The sequence below is a fragment of the Mobula birostris genome, chromosome 4 (genome assembly GCF_030028105.1).
Source record: "Mobula birostris isolate sMobBir1 chromosome 4, sMobBir1.hap1, whole genome shotgun sequence".
Classification (NCBI taxonomy): Eukaryota; Metazoa; Chordata; class Chondrichthyes; order Myliobatiformes; family Myliobatidae; genus Mobula; species Mobula birostris.
In genome coordinates this window covers 91815830-91830264 of record NC_092373.1, presented here as the reverse complement: position 1 = coordinate 91830264, position 14435 = coordinate 91815830, and the positions used below count along the sequence as shown (strand labels likewise).

At 43.2% G+C, this 14435-nt stretch overlaps 1 protein-coding gene across 7 annotated transcripts in view; it reads left to right on the top strand.

Annotated features, from left to right (window-relative positions):
* The window catches only part of LOC140196472 (cilium assembly protein DZIP1L-like), a 283878-nt gene extending 269688 nt beyond the window's left edge, over positions 1-14190 (top strand). For 6 of the 7 annotated variants that reach the window (XM_072255743.1, XM_072255744.1, XM_072255742.1 and 3 more), the window contains one exon: positions 12694-13095. In XM_072255743.1, coding sequence (XP_072111844.1) covers positions 12694-12785 — 92 coding nt within the window. In that variant the 3' untranslated portion in view covers positions 12786-13095. Of the gene's footprint in view, positions 1-12693; positions 13096-13291 lie in introns of those variants that run through there. The other variant, XR_011885722.1, reaches the window with a different exon arrangement.
* Positions 14191-14435: the final 245 nt, after the last annotated feature.

The following is a 14435-nucleotide window of genomic DNA, read 5'->3' as shown; positions in this document are numbered from 1 at the left end:
AATATGTGTTCCAAACCTATTCTGGTATCTGTCCCCCACTTTTCCTTTGCTACATTGACGACTGCATTGGCGCTGCTTCCTGCACGCATGCTGAGCTCGTTGACTTCATTAACTTTGCCTCCAACTTTCACCCTGCCCTCAAGTTTACCTGGTCCATTTCCGACACCTCCCTCCACTTTCTAGATCTTTCTGTCTCTATCTCTGGAGACAGCTTATCTACTGATGTCTACTATAAGCCTACTGACTATCACAGCTATCTGGACTATTCCTCTTCTCAGCCTGTCTCTTGCAAAAACGCCATCCCCTTCTCGCAATTCCTCCGTCTCCGCCGCATCTGGTCTCAGGATGAGGCTTTTCATTCTAGGACGAGGGAGATGTCTTCATTTTTTAAAGAAAGGGGCTTCCCTTCCTCCACTATCAACTCTGCTTTCAAACGCATCTCCCCCATTTCATGCACATCTGCTCTCACTCCATCCTCCCGCCACCCCACTAGGAATAGGGTTCCCCTTGTCCTCACCTACCACCCCACCAGCCTCTGGGTCCAACATATTATTCTCCGTAACTTCTGCCACCTCCAATGGGGTCCACCACTAAGCATATCTTTCCCTCCCGCCCCCTGCTTTCCACAGGGATCGCTCCCTATGGACTCCCTTGTCCATTCGTCCCCCCCATCCCTCCCCACCGATCTCCCTCCTGGCACTTATCCTTGTAAGCGGAACAAGTGCTGCACATGCCCTTACACTTCCTCCCTTACCACCATTCAGGGCCCCAGACAGTCCTTCCAGGTGAGGCGACACTTCACCTGTGAGTCGGCTGGGGTGATATACTGTGTCCGGTGCTCCTGATGTGGCCTTCTATATATTGGTGAGACCCGACGCAGACTGAGAGATCGGTTCGCTGAACACCTATGCTGTGTCCGCCAGAGAAAGCAGGATCTCCCAGTGGCCACACATTTTAATTCCACATCCCATTCCCATTCTGATATGTCTATCCATGGCCTCCTCTACTGTAAAGATGAAGCCACACTCAGGTTGGAGGAACAACACCTTATATTCCGTCTGGGTAGCCTCCAACCTGATGGCATGAATATTGACTTCTCTAACTTCCGCTAATGCCCCACCTCCCCCTCGTACCCCATCTGTTATTTATTTTTATACACACATTCTTTCTCTCACTCTCCTTTTTCTCCCTCTGTCTCTCTGACTATACCCCTTGCCCATCCTTTGGGTTCCCCCCCCCCCCCCCGTTGTCTTTCTCCCTGGGCCTCCCGTCCCATGATCCTCTCATATTCCTTTTGCCAATCACCTGTCCCGCTGTTGGCTCCATCCCTCCCCCTCCTGTCTTCTCCTTTCATTTTGGATCTCCCCCTCCCCCTCCCACTTTCAAATCTCTTACTCACTCTTCCTTCAGTTAGTCCTGACGAAGGGTCTTGGCCCGAAACATCGACTGCACCTCTTCCTAGAGATGCTGCCTGGCCTGCTGCGTTCAGCTGCAACTTTGATGTGTGTTGCTTGAATTTCCGGCATCTGCAGATTTCCTCGTGTTTGACCTTTTTAGTGCTGTTTCTCTCCATGATTGGGTCTTATTTATTGTAGTACAGGAAGCCATTTCTCCCATTGTGTCCAAGCCAGCTCCCAGCAAAGTGATCCCATCAGTCTCACTCTCTCCCCATAAACCCTTCACCATAAAATTTAGCCCTTTAACATGGATTATTTTCATTTGTATAAAGAAAAGGAATTCACAGGATGACTTATTGTAACACCAGTCACCGCACTTGGAACCTTCAGTCTCATTTACTCTGCAGTCGCAATACAGTTGGATATTTGACTAACTGATCAAACATTTCACACCCACTTCTATTTGTGCAGTCAGCCGTTTACCCATAGAAGAGATTAGAACCAAAAATGAAAATAGGTGATATTGGAAGCCGAGTGGGTTTGAAACTGAGAGGCAGGTTGGAGGCACAGACTGCACTTACTGGTGAAACATAAGAAGTCTTCAGGTCACAACTGGAGCCTCAGATTCTCACCATTCTTATCGGTGACATGTGAGAGTTGTATCAAAGGTTGCAAGCTGAATGACGCAGAAGGCAGCAGGACAGGATGGAGTAATTAATTAGTCAGAGGTGTGATGGGTGGAACTCAATCTGAGGAAGGTTTGGCTCAAGAAGGACATCTATATACGTTAGAAAGGGTGAGAGATTATGAGTGGTGAGAAGTAGGAGGATTCAAGTGTTATGTGCATAAATTATTAGAAGTGACTGGACAGTACAAAGATGAAAGAAAGTTTGTCTTCCTCCAATGATGCTGAAATTCCAGAAGGAAGAATTTGTTCTTCACCAGTATTAATCCACCCATCCTAACAAACCAATCAAGTTTATAGATACTGGTAAAAATGGATTAAATGTTAATTTCTGTTCTGTGTACAATATTACTTGTGCAGGTTCTTCACAATGAACTGTCATTTACAAAGCAGTTGAGGCCAGTTTTCAGTCGGTCACTGGCCAGTATTTTTGCTGTGGTCCAATGATCCAACTAGTCCCAGCCTGTCCTATCCTGTCATCAGGAATTTTCTCCCAAGACCCCATCTGGCCTCCTGGTTGCCTTCAAAGACAAAGCAATATCTTCCCCTTTGGATAAGGCGTGGAACTGAGGCCTGTTGCGTGCTGTGGATAGATAGGAAACATCCCTTATTAACTTTCAAGTGCTCTGGTCAACATGATTTCTCCCAGTTGTCTTCACTAGATATAGCTCTGCTGCTCACTGAATTTATTAGTTCACCCCTGTCAGCCTCTCTATTACCTTATCGACTGGTTGTTAATCCTGATGCAGCAGTAACTGTTGAACGTCCTGATAACCATTACCACATTGATTGATTCATTTGTTGCTCCATTAGTTTATTGATCTGTCGATGTGACTGGTGCTCTATGAATTTATTGATCCACTTGTGCTCAGTTGGTTGTATGCCTCTGTCAGTATCCTTTCACTTCTGTCCATTAGTTATGGACTGGTGAGTTTGTGGTGCAATAACATTAAAACCAAAAAGTCACTATGTTCCAATTTAAGGCTTTTGTTTTGAATTCTGATGCCCACAGTTTTACAGTCACCATGTTGTTTGAAGACCCGAGATAAAAATCTTTTTCTGTAGTGCCACAGGGGACTGACAAGAATATAAAAAGAACTTGGAGAGACGTCAGCCCTACTGTATCACATTTGCAAATTTTATCTATCACGTGCAAAGGCAAGCAAAAATAATTAGCCTTTAATTTCCCTTTAGCTTTTGATGTTGTTTTTAATGGAGTTGAACTGTGTTGCAAACTGAAAAGAATCAGTGCAGTAATATATATCAGTACACTTAGCAATTACTGAGCTCTGGTCTTAACAACTAGTGATAAGTTAATGACGAACTGCTGACAATGAACAGATGCATCCATTGAGAAGTAAGATGATATCAGACAGTTGTTTTACTTTAATCACTCATTTATTATGTGCTGGTATTACTGCTGAGACCACCGTTAGTTGCTTGTCACCAGTTATTTCAGACAAGGTGGTGGTGAGCCAGCTGCATAAACCATTCCAGTCATCCTGATGAAGGTTCTCCCATGGCATTGTTTCAGGATTTAGAATGTACATTGATGAAGAAATAGTGATGTATTTCCAAGACAGGATGGTATGCAACTAGGAGGGACAATAGACAATAGGTGCAGGAGTAGGCCATTCGGCCCTTTGAGCCAGCACCATCATTCACTGTGATCATGGCTGATCATCCACAATCAGTACCCTTTTCCTGCCTTCTCCCCATATCCCTTGACTCCGCGATCATTAAGAGCTCTATCTAATTCTTTCTTGAAGGCATCCAGGGAATTGACCTCCATTGCCTTCTGGGGCAGAGCATTCCACAGATCCACAACTCTCTGGGTGAATAAGTTTTTCCTCAACTCCATTCTAAATGGCCTACCCCTTATTCTCAAATTGTGGCCTCTGGTTCTGGACTCCCCCAACATCGGGAACATGTTTCCTGCCTCTAGTGTGTCTAATCCCTTAATAATCTTATATATTTCAATCAGATCTCCTCTCATCCTTCTAAATTCCAGTGTATACAAGCCCAGTCACTCCAATCTTTCAACATATGACAGTCCCGCCCTCCCGGGAATTAACCTTGTGAACCTACGTTGCACTCCCTCAATAACAAGAATGTCCTTCCTCAAATTTGGAGACCAAAACTGCACACAGTACTCCAGGTGTGGTCTCACCAGGGCCCTGTACAACTGCAGAAGGACCTCTTTGTCCCTATACTCAACTCCCCTTGTTATGAAGGCCAAAATGCCATTAGCTTTCTTCACTGCCTACTGTACCTGTATGCTTACTTTCAGTGACTGATGAACAAGGATACCCAGATCTCGTTGTACTTCCCCTTTTCCTAACTTGACACATTCAACTTGACACCTACAGGGAAACCTGTAGATAGAGGTGTTTCTGTGTATGCAAGCTACTCAAAGTTCAAAGTAAGTAGTCATAGTCATACTTTATTGATCCCGGGGGAAATTGGTTTTCGTTACGGTTGCACCATAAATAATAAATAGTAATAAAACCATAAATAGTTAAATAGTAATATGTAAATTATGCCAGGAAATAAGTCCAGGACCAGCCTATTGGCTCAGGGTGTCTGACCCTCCAAGGGAGGAGTTGTAAAGTTTGATGGCCACAAGCAGGAATGACTTCCTGTGACGCTCTGTGTTGCATCTCGGTGGAATGAGTCTCTGGCTGAATGTACTCCTGTGCCCACCCAGTACATTATGTAGTGGATGGGAAACATTGACCAAGATGGCATGCAACTTGGACAGCATCCTCTTTTCAGACATCACCGTCAGAGAGTCCAGTTCCATCCCCACAACATCACTGGCCTTACGAATGAGTTTGTTGATTCTGTTGGTTTCTGCTACCCTCAGCCTGCTGCCCCAGCACACAACAGCAAACATGATCGCACTGGCCACCACAGACCCGTAGAACATCCTCAGCATCGTCCGGCAGATATTAAAGGACCTCAATCTCCTCAGGAAATAAAGACGGCTCCGACCCTTCTTGTAGACAGCTTCAGTGTTCTTTGACCAGTCCCATTTATTGTCAATTCGTATCCCCAGGTACTTGTAATCCTCCACCATGTCCACACTGACCCGCTGGATGGAAACAGGGGTCACCGGTACCTTAACTCTCCTCAGGTCTACCACCAGCTCCTTAGTCTTTTTCACATTAAGCTGCAGATAATTCTGCTCACACCATGTGACAAAGTTTCCTACCGTAGCCCAGGCAGACAATGGCATCCTTAACTCCTAGTCGGGGCTGGTAGGCAAACTGGAGGGGATCTAAGTGTGGACCGACCATAGGCCAGAGCAGCTCTAAAACAAGTCTCTCCAGGGTCTTCATGATGTTCAAAATACTCAAAGTTCAAAGTAAATTTATTATCACAGTTCACACTTATGACACCATATACTTCCTTGAGATTTATTTTCTGCCAGTCATTTACAGGAAAATAAAGAAGCACAATAGAATTTATAAGAAACTATACATATCTGTAACACCCGGGATAAGATTATTACTGCTATGCTGTAGGTATTTCATTTTAGCAGTTCTGTAAGAACAGTCTGTTCTCCTTTCAGCTTGTTTGGGTTTTAGCTAAAGATAAGAGGCTATGTTGTTCAATGTAGGAATGTTGTGTCAGCCAATCAGGATGGTGGAATTGGGAAAAAGCTCTAGAAGAAGCTGGGTGGAGAGGTTTTTGTGAGGGACACGAGTGTGGGTTGAGGTCTTTTTGGTGGGAGCTGGGAGAGGACAGGAGGGAAGATGGCTGAGGATGTCATCCCTGTTGCACAAGGTGCTTTGTGCAAATGAATGGCTTCAAGGAGGAAGGACCAATATTTCCATGGGGGAGCCTGTCTGTTTGAGATGGATTTCAAGTGCCATTCAGAAGATGAGCTCCAACTTATGTGCATATTTGGACTGGGTTAACTGTAATGAGCCCTTTTTATTTTTTTCCTTTTCTTTTTCCTACTAACTGTTCAATGAAGCTGACATTTGTAAATATACTTTCTTTATAATTATATGTAGTATACGATCTGTTATTTCTTGCCGATGGCTAATTGCACGGGGCAGTCTTTACACAGTATTCACACAGATCAGGGTTCGGGTGGACGAGACATCCCAACTTCCCGGTTTTGGTGGGACCCAAGTCATACCAACCCTAGATCTATGGAGTTCGAGAAAGGTGATTTTCTCACCGCTAGTCCAGCGGTTCTTAGCGAGGGGCTAACAAGCTGCTTGAGACGCCTGGTAAAAAATGTGTTTCATATCAAAGACTGAAAACATGCCTGGTGCAAGAAAGGACAAATTGTGCAAGTAATAAACAATGCTCAGAACGTCAGTCCTTGAAAGTGAGACTGTAGGTTGAGGAGTCTGTTCAGCTCTCACCCTACTTGGTGGTAGTGGCTGTGGGCTTGGGTGGTGTTGTTGGGGTAGCCTGCATTTTGTTGATGGCACATATTACAAGCCAGCGATAGAATGAAGAGGTATTTTAAGGTGGTGTTTGTTTGGGTTGGGGTTCTTTGTCCTGAATGATACCAGATTTCATGAGTTTTGTTGGAGCTGCACTCATCCAGTGAAGTGGAAAGCATTCCATCACACTCTGAACATTGCAGTGGAGAAAGTGGAAAAGGCTTTGCGAGTCACGAGGTGGTACTTGTCAAGGGTTCCAGCCTCTGTTCTCAGGTGGCTGGTCCTGTTGAGGCTTCTCGACTATGGTAATGTCCCAGGCCGTTAATGCCTGCCTTACAAAGTAAGCAGATGTCTCAAATCTTGGAAACGTTGGAAACCAAGCTCCCCTTCTTTGACTCCATTTGACTTTTGCTGCCTTAAGAAAGCAACTAGCATAATCAAGTCCCCCTTGCCACTTTGCCACTCGTCTCCCCATCCTGTCAGACAGAAAGTACAAAAGCTTAAGAGCACAAACCAACCAACAGTACGGTGGCATCTATCCCATTGTAAAACTCAAGATGAACTCTTGTTCTCCCAGTCTACCTTATTATGCTATATGAACCCTAACTTCTACCTGCACTGCTCTTTCTCGGTAACTGCAACACAAAATTCTGCATTCTATTTTTTTTACTTCCTCAGTGTAATTATGTATGACATAATTACAATTCTGGATGGCACGCAAAGCAAAAGTTTTTCTCTGTATCTTGGTACATGTGACAATAATAAACCAATAGCAATATTATTTGGAGAGTCTACTAATCTATAAAATTAGAACTTAAAGAAAGTATATACTAGCTCTGTTAAAATTGGCCTGTGAAACATTCAATTCTGTTTTCTTTCTAGCATCCATACTGTCTGATGGCTCCAATTCATTTTTGCTTGTGCACCGGAGACTTGATTCCTGAAACAGATACTTTACTCTGACCTTGGTTATGGGAAGGGATTAATAAGTGGACAGAGAAAAAGATTCAAAAAACTCTTGTGAAGTAATTCCTTGACCTTTTGGAATCTCTGGTCCATGAACACTCCAAGTGATGAAGGAGCACTTCTTGGAATAATATTGGGAACTTTGTGTACAACAGGGGTGCTGTGTAAACTGCAGAAAGTCGAAAACTATCCGATCTCTCTGCCCAAGAGACTGCCTGAAAAAAGTTTCCACACCTGGTAAATAGTTAAAGATAAAATAAGAAAAATGTTTTCCATTCGTGACATTGACTCTGTTTGGAGTGTTGAAATTTATCCTATGCTACTTGGATCTGTCAAATTGTACCTCAGTGGCCATCTTCAAGCAGCACGATTTCCATGTGTTTTTGTGTAGAAACAATTATTATTTTTTTTATTGAGATACAGCGCTGTATGGGCCCTGCGACCCTCTGAGCTGTGCCACCCAGCAAATCCTGATTTAATTGTAGTTTAATCACAGGAAAATTTACAATGACCAATTAACCTACCAACCAGTATGTCTTCGCACCCAGAGGTAACCCATGCATTCATAGGGAGAATGTACGAGTTCCTTACAGGCAGCGACAGGATTTGACCCGGGTCGCCTGTACTGTAAAGCGTTGTGCTAACCACTACGCTACCGTGCCACCACGTAAGTGCAGGATCTAGCACGATGCAATTTACTTTCACTGGTTCTACAACCATTCCTAATCAGATGTGGCAGGGTAGGGAAATGGAATGCCAAATAAGTATGAATTACTGTATAATAATAGACATACTATCCCTAAAACACTCTTTTTACTGTGATATACCATATAATTATGCTATGAAGTTTTATGTGTCTCTTTGAATAACTGGAAACTCGATGTCTGACACCAGCTCAAAACATGTCCTAATGACCCGATGCAGGGTTTTGACCCAAAACATTGACAATTCCTTCCTCCCACGGATGCTTCTTGACTGGTTGAGTTCTTCCAGCAGATTCGGATTCAGATGCTCCAGATTCCAGCATCTGCAGTGTCTTGTGTCTCCAGATTAAAACGTGTGTCCATCTCTCAATGTCACCCGTAGTGCACTGTTTGTAAGTTGGAATATACACCTCCTTCTCCAGAGACGTAAATTCTCTGTTCATTACTGAAGGAGTGTTGCTCTGTTTCAGTTGTCATCTTTTGGATGAGACATTAATCTGACACCACGTCTTCCCTCTCACTGAACAATGAGGATCCCATGGCACTACTGAAGGGCTGGTAGCTCTCCTGGGTGAAATTTGTCCATGACAGAGGATTGCCCTTTCATTTGTGTTTAAACTGGGCTGTCGTATTTCCAATATTAGAACATTTGAAAAATACTTCATTGGCTGCAGGATGTGCTGAAGTCATAATGTTGTATAGGCACTTATTTTTTCTTTCTTGGGCAGATGGAGAAAACTGGAATCAGGGTTTCAATGAATGTTATTTGACCTTCCACGTAGAGTTAATCATTAACTGAAGCAGGGAAAGGATACAGAATTAACCCTTCAGTGCTTTGCCTTTATTTCAGCCAATGTCAGAGCTCCACAGGGAAATCCTACACTCCACGTGTCTCACTTTCTCCGTCAGTGCAAAAATGGTGTAAGTTTAAAGAAAGAACTTTGAGGTCCAAAGTAACAGAACCTGTGATAGTCTCTCACCGCAGCAGCTTGATACCAAAGTGGGAAAATGAAGTGTGGTCACAGGGAGCTAATCTGTCATTCTTGTGTCTGCCCTTTGGGAACTGTGATCAAATAATAGGCAGGAATGTTTACTCTGTTCCACCTTCAGCAGAGTGGATTGAAACTGTTGTGGTTTCCAGGAGGTCACTCTTATTCTCTGAAGTCAGGATATTAACCATCTGTTTAATAGTTTTAGACCGTAAGACATAGCAGAATTAGGCCATTCAGCCCATCAAGCCAGCTCCGCCATTTGATCATGGTTGATCTGTTATCCCTCTGAGCCCCATTCTCCTGCCTTTTCCCAGTATCCTTTGATGTCCTTATTAAACTGAACCTATCAACCTCTGCTTTAGATAAACCCAATGACTTGACTTCCACAGCCATCTGTGGCAATGAATTCCACATATTTATCATCCTCTGGCTAAATAAATCCCTTCTTATTTCAGTTCCAAAGGGCTGTCCTTGTATTCTGAGGAAACATCCTATCCATGTCCACTTGATCTAAAGCTTTCGTATTCAATAGGTTTCAAGGAGATCCTCCCCCTCATTCTTCTGAACTCCAGTGAGTACAGGCTCAGAGCCATTAAACATTCCTCATATGTTAAGCCTTTCATTCCTAGGATCATTCTTGGGCACCTCCTCTGAACCCTCTCCAAAGCAAGCACATCCTTTCTGAGATAAGGACCCCAAAACTGCTCACAATAGTCCAAGTGTGGTCTCACCAGTGACATATAAGGTCCCTTTATATGGTTTACAGTACATGGCTAGAAAAACCAGCGTTTATTGCACATCCCAAATTGCCTGTGAGAAGATGGTGGTGCATCGCCTTCCGGAACCGGTGTTGTCGTTCCAGTGACGACGTTCCCCCCAGTGGCACTGGGCAGGGAGTTGCAGGATTTAGACTTAGTGAGAGTGAAGAACCAATGATACATCACTATGTCAGGATAGTGTGTACTGTGGAGAGGAACCTGCAGGAGGTGGTGTCCCCGTGCACCCCCTGCCCTTGCGCTCTGTGTTGCTGGAGGCAGCGGGTTTAGGAAGTGCTGACACAGTAGTATGGGTAAGTAATTGAGATGTATCTTGTCGACGAGATGTGATGTAAACACGATGCACTGGTCGACAGTAGAATGAGGACTGAGGGCAGCGAATTAAGGATCAACTTTATTCACCATATGCATTTATATGTATTAGGAATTTGCTAGGTTGTGTTGGTCAGGGCATGACCTGCAACAAAACAATGGCCTTCAACAATGATAAAGAATTATGTAAAAATGAAACTGGAGGTTAAAGTACTGATGATGGAATAAAATGTGCATAAATATATAAATACCAGCATGTATTTACAACATAAGCAGCATTATAAACATTGAGTTAAAGTGATTTCAGTGTGGTGATGAAATAGAGGGGGTGGGGTGGGCTAACTAGAATGGTCGATCAGTTTAACTTGCTGGGGGAAGAAGGTACAAGAGAACTAATTGCTCTGAGGAAGAGAGAGTATGCATTTTACAGAGTCTTTTGACCTCAGACCTTCCTGGAGCATTTTGAGAGCTGCCCATCCAGGCAATTTGGAGGCATTTCATCACGCTCCTGGTGGAAAAGCTTTGGGATAACAGTAGGTGGTTCACATATTGCAGGGTATGAAGATCTTGTGGCCACCAGGAGATATGTGCACGGCAGATGTTGCAATGGGACTCAACAAGCAGTTGGTTCGAGACATTCAGCGGGTTGAGAAACATCTGTGGGAGGAAAAGAATTGCTAAAATTTTGTGTTGCAACCCTGCATCAGGAGTCCTGGGGGATTTTATACAGCTGGCACTGAGCCTTAGGATATTGAAAGTGGGGATTCTGTGATTGTAGACTGATTGGACAGTAATCTGCCAGATTAGCTAATATTCTGGATTCACAGATGTTATTTTATAATGCTCCTGTACACTTTTTTAGAAAGATTATACAACAATATTTTAGTGAAACCAATAAGTTACAAAGGAGTGTGGCCAGTAGAATTAAATGTGTGTAAAAGTGAGCTTGGAAACAGGGGCCCTAGTGAGTAGGGAGGATATGACAGTGATTAAAAAACTGTTAGGTAGGTGCATGAATATGCTGGGACTTTAGGGATGTTGGTCATATAGAAGCAGAAATGATTTAGTTTAATTCAGCATTGTCTTTGGCACAGACATTATGAGTTGAAGGGCCTGTTTCTGCAGTCCAAAGGAGATTCACTAGGTTAATTCTTGTGTTGAGAGGGTTGTCCTATCAAAAGAGCTGGGCATTCGGGATCTGTATTCCTTGGGTTTAGAAGCAAGAATGGTGATTTAATTCAAACATACAGTCAATGGTCCCTCTAATTTTTTTTTACAGCTGTGCGAACTTACCATTGTGCTGAGCAGGAAGTTTTTGCACAGCTTGAAAACTGTGCAGCACTTTATATGTTTTGTTTTGTTAAATGCACATCAAACAAACACAAACCACAAATCACAACACATGAAAGCGATGCAGGCAGTCAAAACAAATGACAGGCACAACAGCGAACACAAAATGTTTTGACTAGACGGCATCAGTGTTCATCGTGGTTTATTAACGATGAGCTACTGACTTCCATTCTGTGTTTATTATTATTATTTGTAACAATGTTGTAACTTGGAACAATCAATATAAATACACTGAGGCTCTAAAACGTTTCAAAGTGAAAGTTGTGCATTCATTATTTAGAAAGGTTGTGGATTATATTCATTAAAACATAATTATTAGGCATTTCACAATTATATTAATATAGATCGCAAAATTATATTAGCATTATTTCAAAATTATTTTAACATTATATAAAAGAAAATTCCATCTGCATGGCAACAAAGGCTATGTGCGTGGGAGCATTTCAGTTACTGTGAGGCCGTACACCCATGCAGCTGAAAGAGAACAATGTACAGTGCAAAATGCCAAGAGAGCTTGACAGGGTGGACATTGAGCTATTTCCACTAGTAGGAGAGTGACGGATAGGGAAATAGCTACAAAATAAGGGACTGGCCATTTAAAACTGAGGTCTGTAGCACATTCTTTTCTGAGAGGGTGGTAAATCTCTGGAATTTTCTACCCAGAGGAGGATGGCGGAGGTTGGATCATTAGATATAGTTAAGGTGAAGACAGATGAATATTTGAACGATCAAGGAATTGAGGGTTATGGGGTGCTGACATAGAAGAGGAGCTGGGGCCAGCAGAGATCATCCATAATCATAACGGCGAAAAGGTACTTGCCCAGCTGATGTTTGATGCCACACCCACCAATGTCGTTGACTCTCAACCATCTCCTCCATCCTGAGGTAATTATAGAGTAACAATAGACGCAGGCATTCGCAGTGGTGTCTGCAGCCCAACTTAGAATGTTCCATTTTTCATACCTTCAAAGAATGCATGGGAATAAGTAACAAGGGGTTTATTGGCTTTCATAATTAGCAGGTAGAGTGCAGGAACTGAAGGTAGTTCTGATTAGCTTCTGAATGGATTGGATACCAAGCTGACCTGCTTTCCTTCCTTTTCCAGGGCAAAAGGAGGCCATCGTGGCAGCTTCACTGAAAAGCAGCAGTTTTGCCACTGTGACAGACATCAGTGACTCCGAACTGAACTTCCCCTGACCACTGGGAAAGATCCGCTTCAGCTGAGAGAACCGCTCCAGTTTGGCCTTGCTCCCCCAGCAAGTGACCCCTTGGACACAGCAGATATGGTGGGTCTTATGCAAAGGCGCCTCCTTGCAAACCTGCCTGTTAACTTGAACGTCTGTTTGTCAGCTCTGGTGTAGTAAGTTCCTGGAGTCTTCATTAGATGAGCTCCTGCCACCAACCACCCTTCCCCACTGTCTGCTAAGCACCTTCTCTTCACACCTTCCTCTGCCAATAGGAGAGCAAATGGACATCACTGTGCAAGTTAATGATTTGATTAAGTCATAGCCCAATATTTTTATATTTAATAAATAATTATTCATTTAAAAAATTTTCTGTTTTTTTTCTTTACTGTTGCACCCAAAGTTTTCTGGAGATTAATCCTTATTAGAACAGGATTCCAAGAATACTGGCAATTTTGCCATTTTATTCTTCTCATTTGTCCCATACCTAATGCTGAGGATGCTTTTGTTGAAACACAGGAAAATCTGCAGATGCTGGACATCCAAAGCAACACACAGAAAATGCTGGAGGAGCTCAGCAAGTCAGGCAGCATCAGCGGAAAAGAGTAAACTGTTGACCTTTTGGGCCAAGACCCTTCATAAGGATGCTACTGCCTGTCTAGTAACTGCAAGCAAACTGCGTGCAAGACTACACTGGACTGTAATGTGGAACACATACCAATCCTCGTAGAGGGATCAGAAGTAGAGAGAGTGAGCAGTTTCAAGTTCCTGGGTGTCAAGATCTGTGAGGACCTAATCTGGTCCCAATATACTGATGCAGTTATACAGAAGGCAAGACAGCGACTATACCTCATTAGGAGTCTGAAGTGATTTGGTATGTCAACAAATACACTCAAAATCTTCTCTGGTTGTACTGTGGAGAGCATTCTGACAGGCTGCATCACTGTCTGGTATGGAGAGGCTACTGCACAGGACCGAAAGAAGCTGCAGAAGATTGTAAATCTAGTCAGCTCCATCTTGGGTACTAGCCTACAAAGTACCCAGGACATCTTCAAGGAGCGGTGTCTCAGAAAGGCAGCATCCATTATTCAGGACCCCCAGCACCCAGGGCATGCCCTTTTCTCACTGTTACCATCAGGTAGGAGGTACAGAAGCCTGAAGGCACACACTCAGTGATTCAGGATCAGCTTCTTCCCCTCTGCCATCTGAATCCTAAGTGGATATTGAACCCATGAATACTACCTTGCTTTTTTAATATACAATTATTTCTGCTTTTTCACGATTTTAATCTATGTACATATACTGTAATTGATTTACTTACTTCTTTTATCATTATTATTATTTTGTTTTTTCTTTTTCTACTTCTACTACTATATTATGTATTGCATTGAACTGCTGCTGCTAAATTAACAAATTTGACACTACATGCTGGAAACAATAAACCTGATTCTGAAGTTAGTAGCTAATCAGAAGTCTTCTTAATGCAGGCTGCAGTTTGCCACTGGGTTCTGTTGATCCTCAATCACAATGGGTGGGATCCCTGGAGCAAAATCGCAGAAGGCCATTTGGATTGTGCCTCAGGTTCTATTGATCAGTTGCCAGGGAAACCTCTTCAGAATTCCTGGAGGTTTTAGAATATGAAATGCTCAACAAATCTATTCCT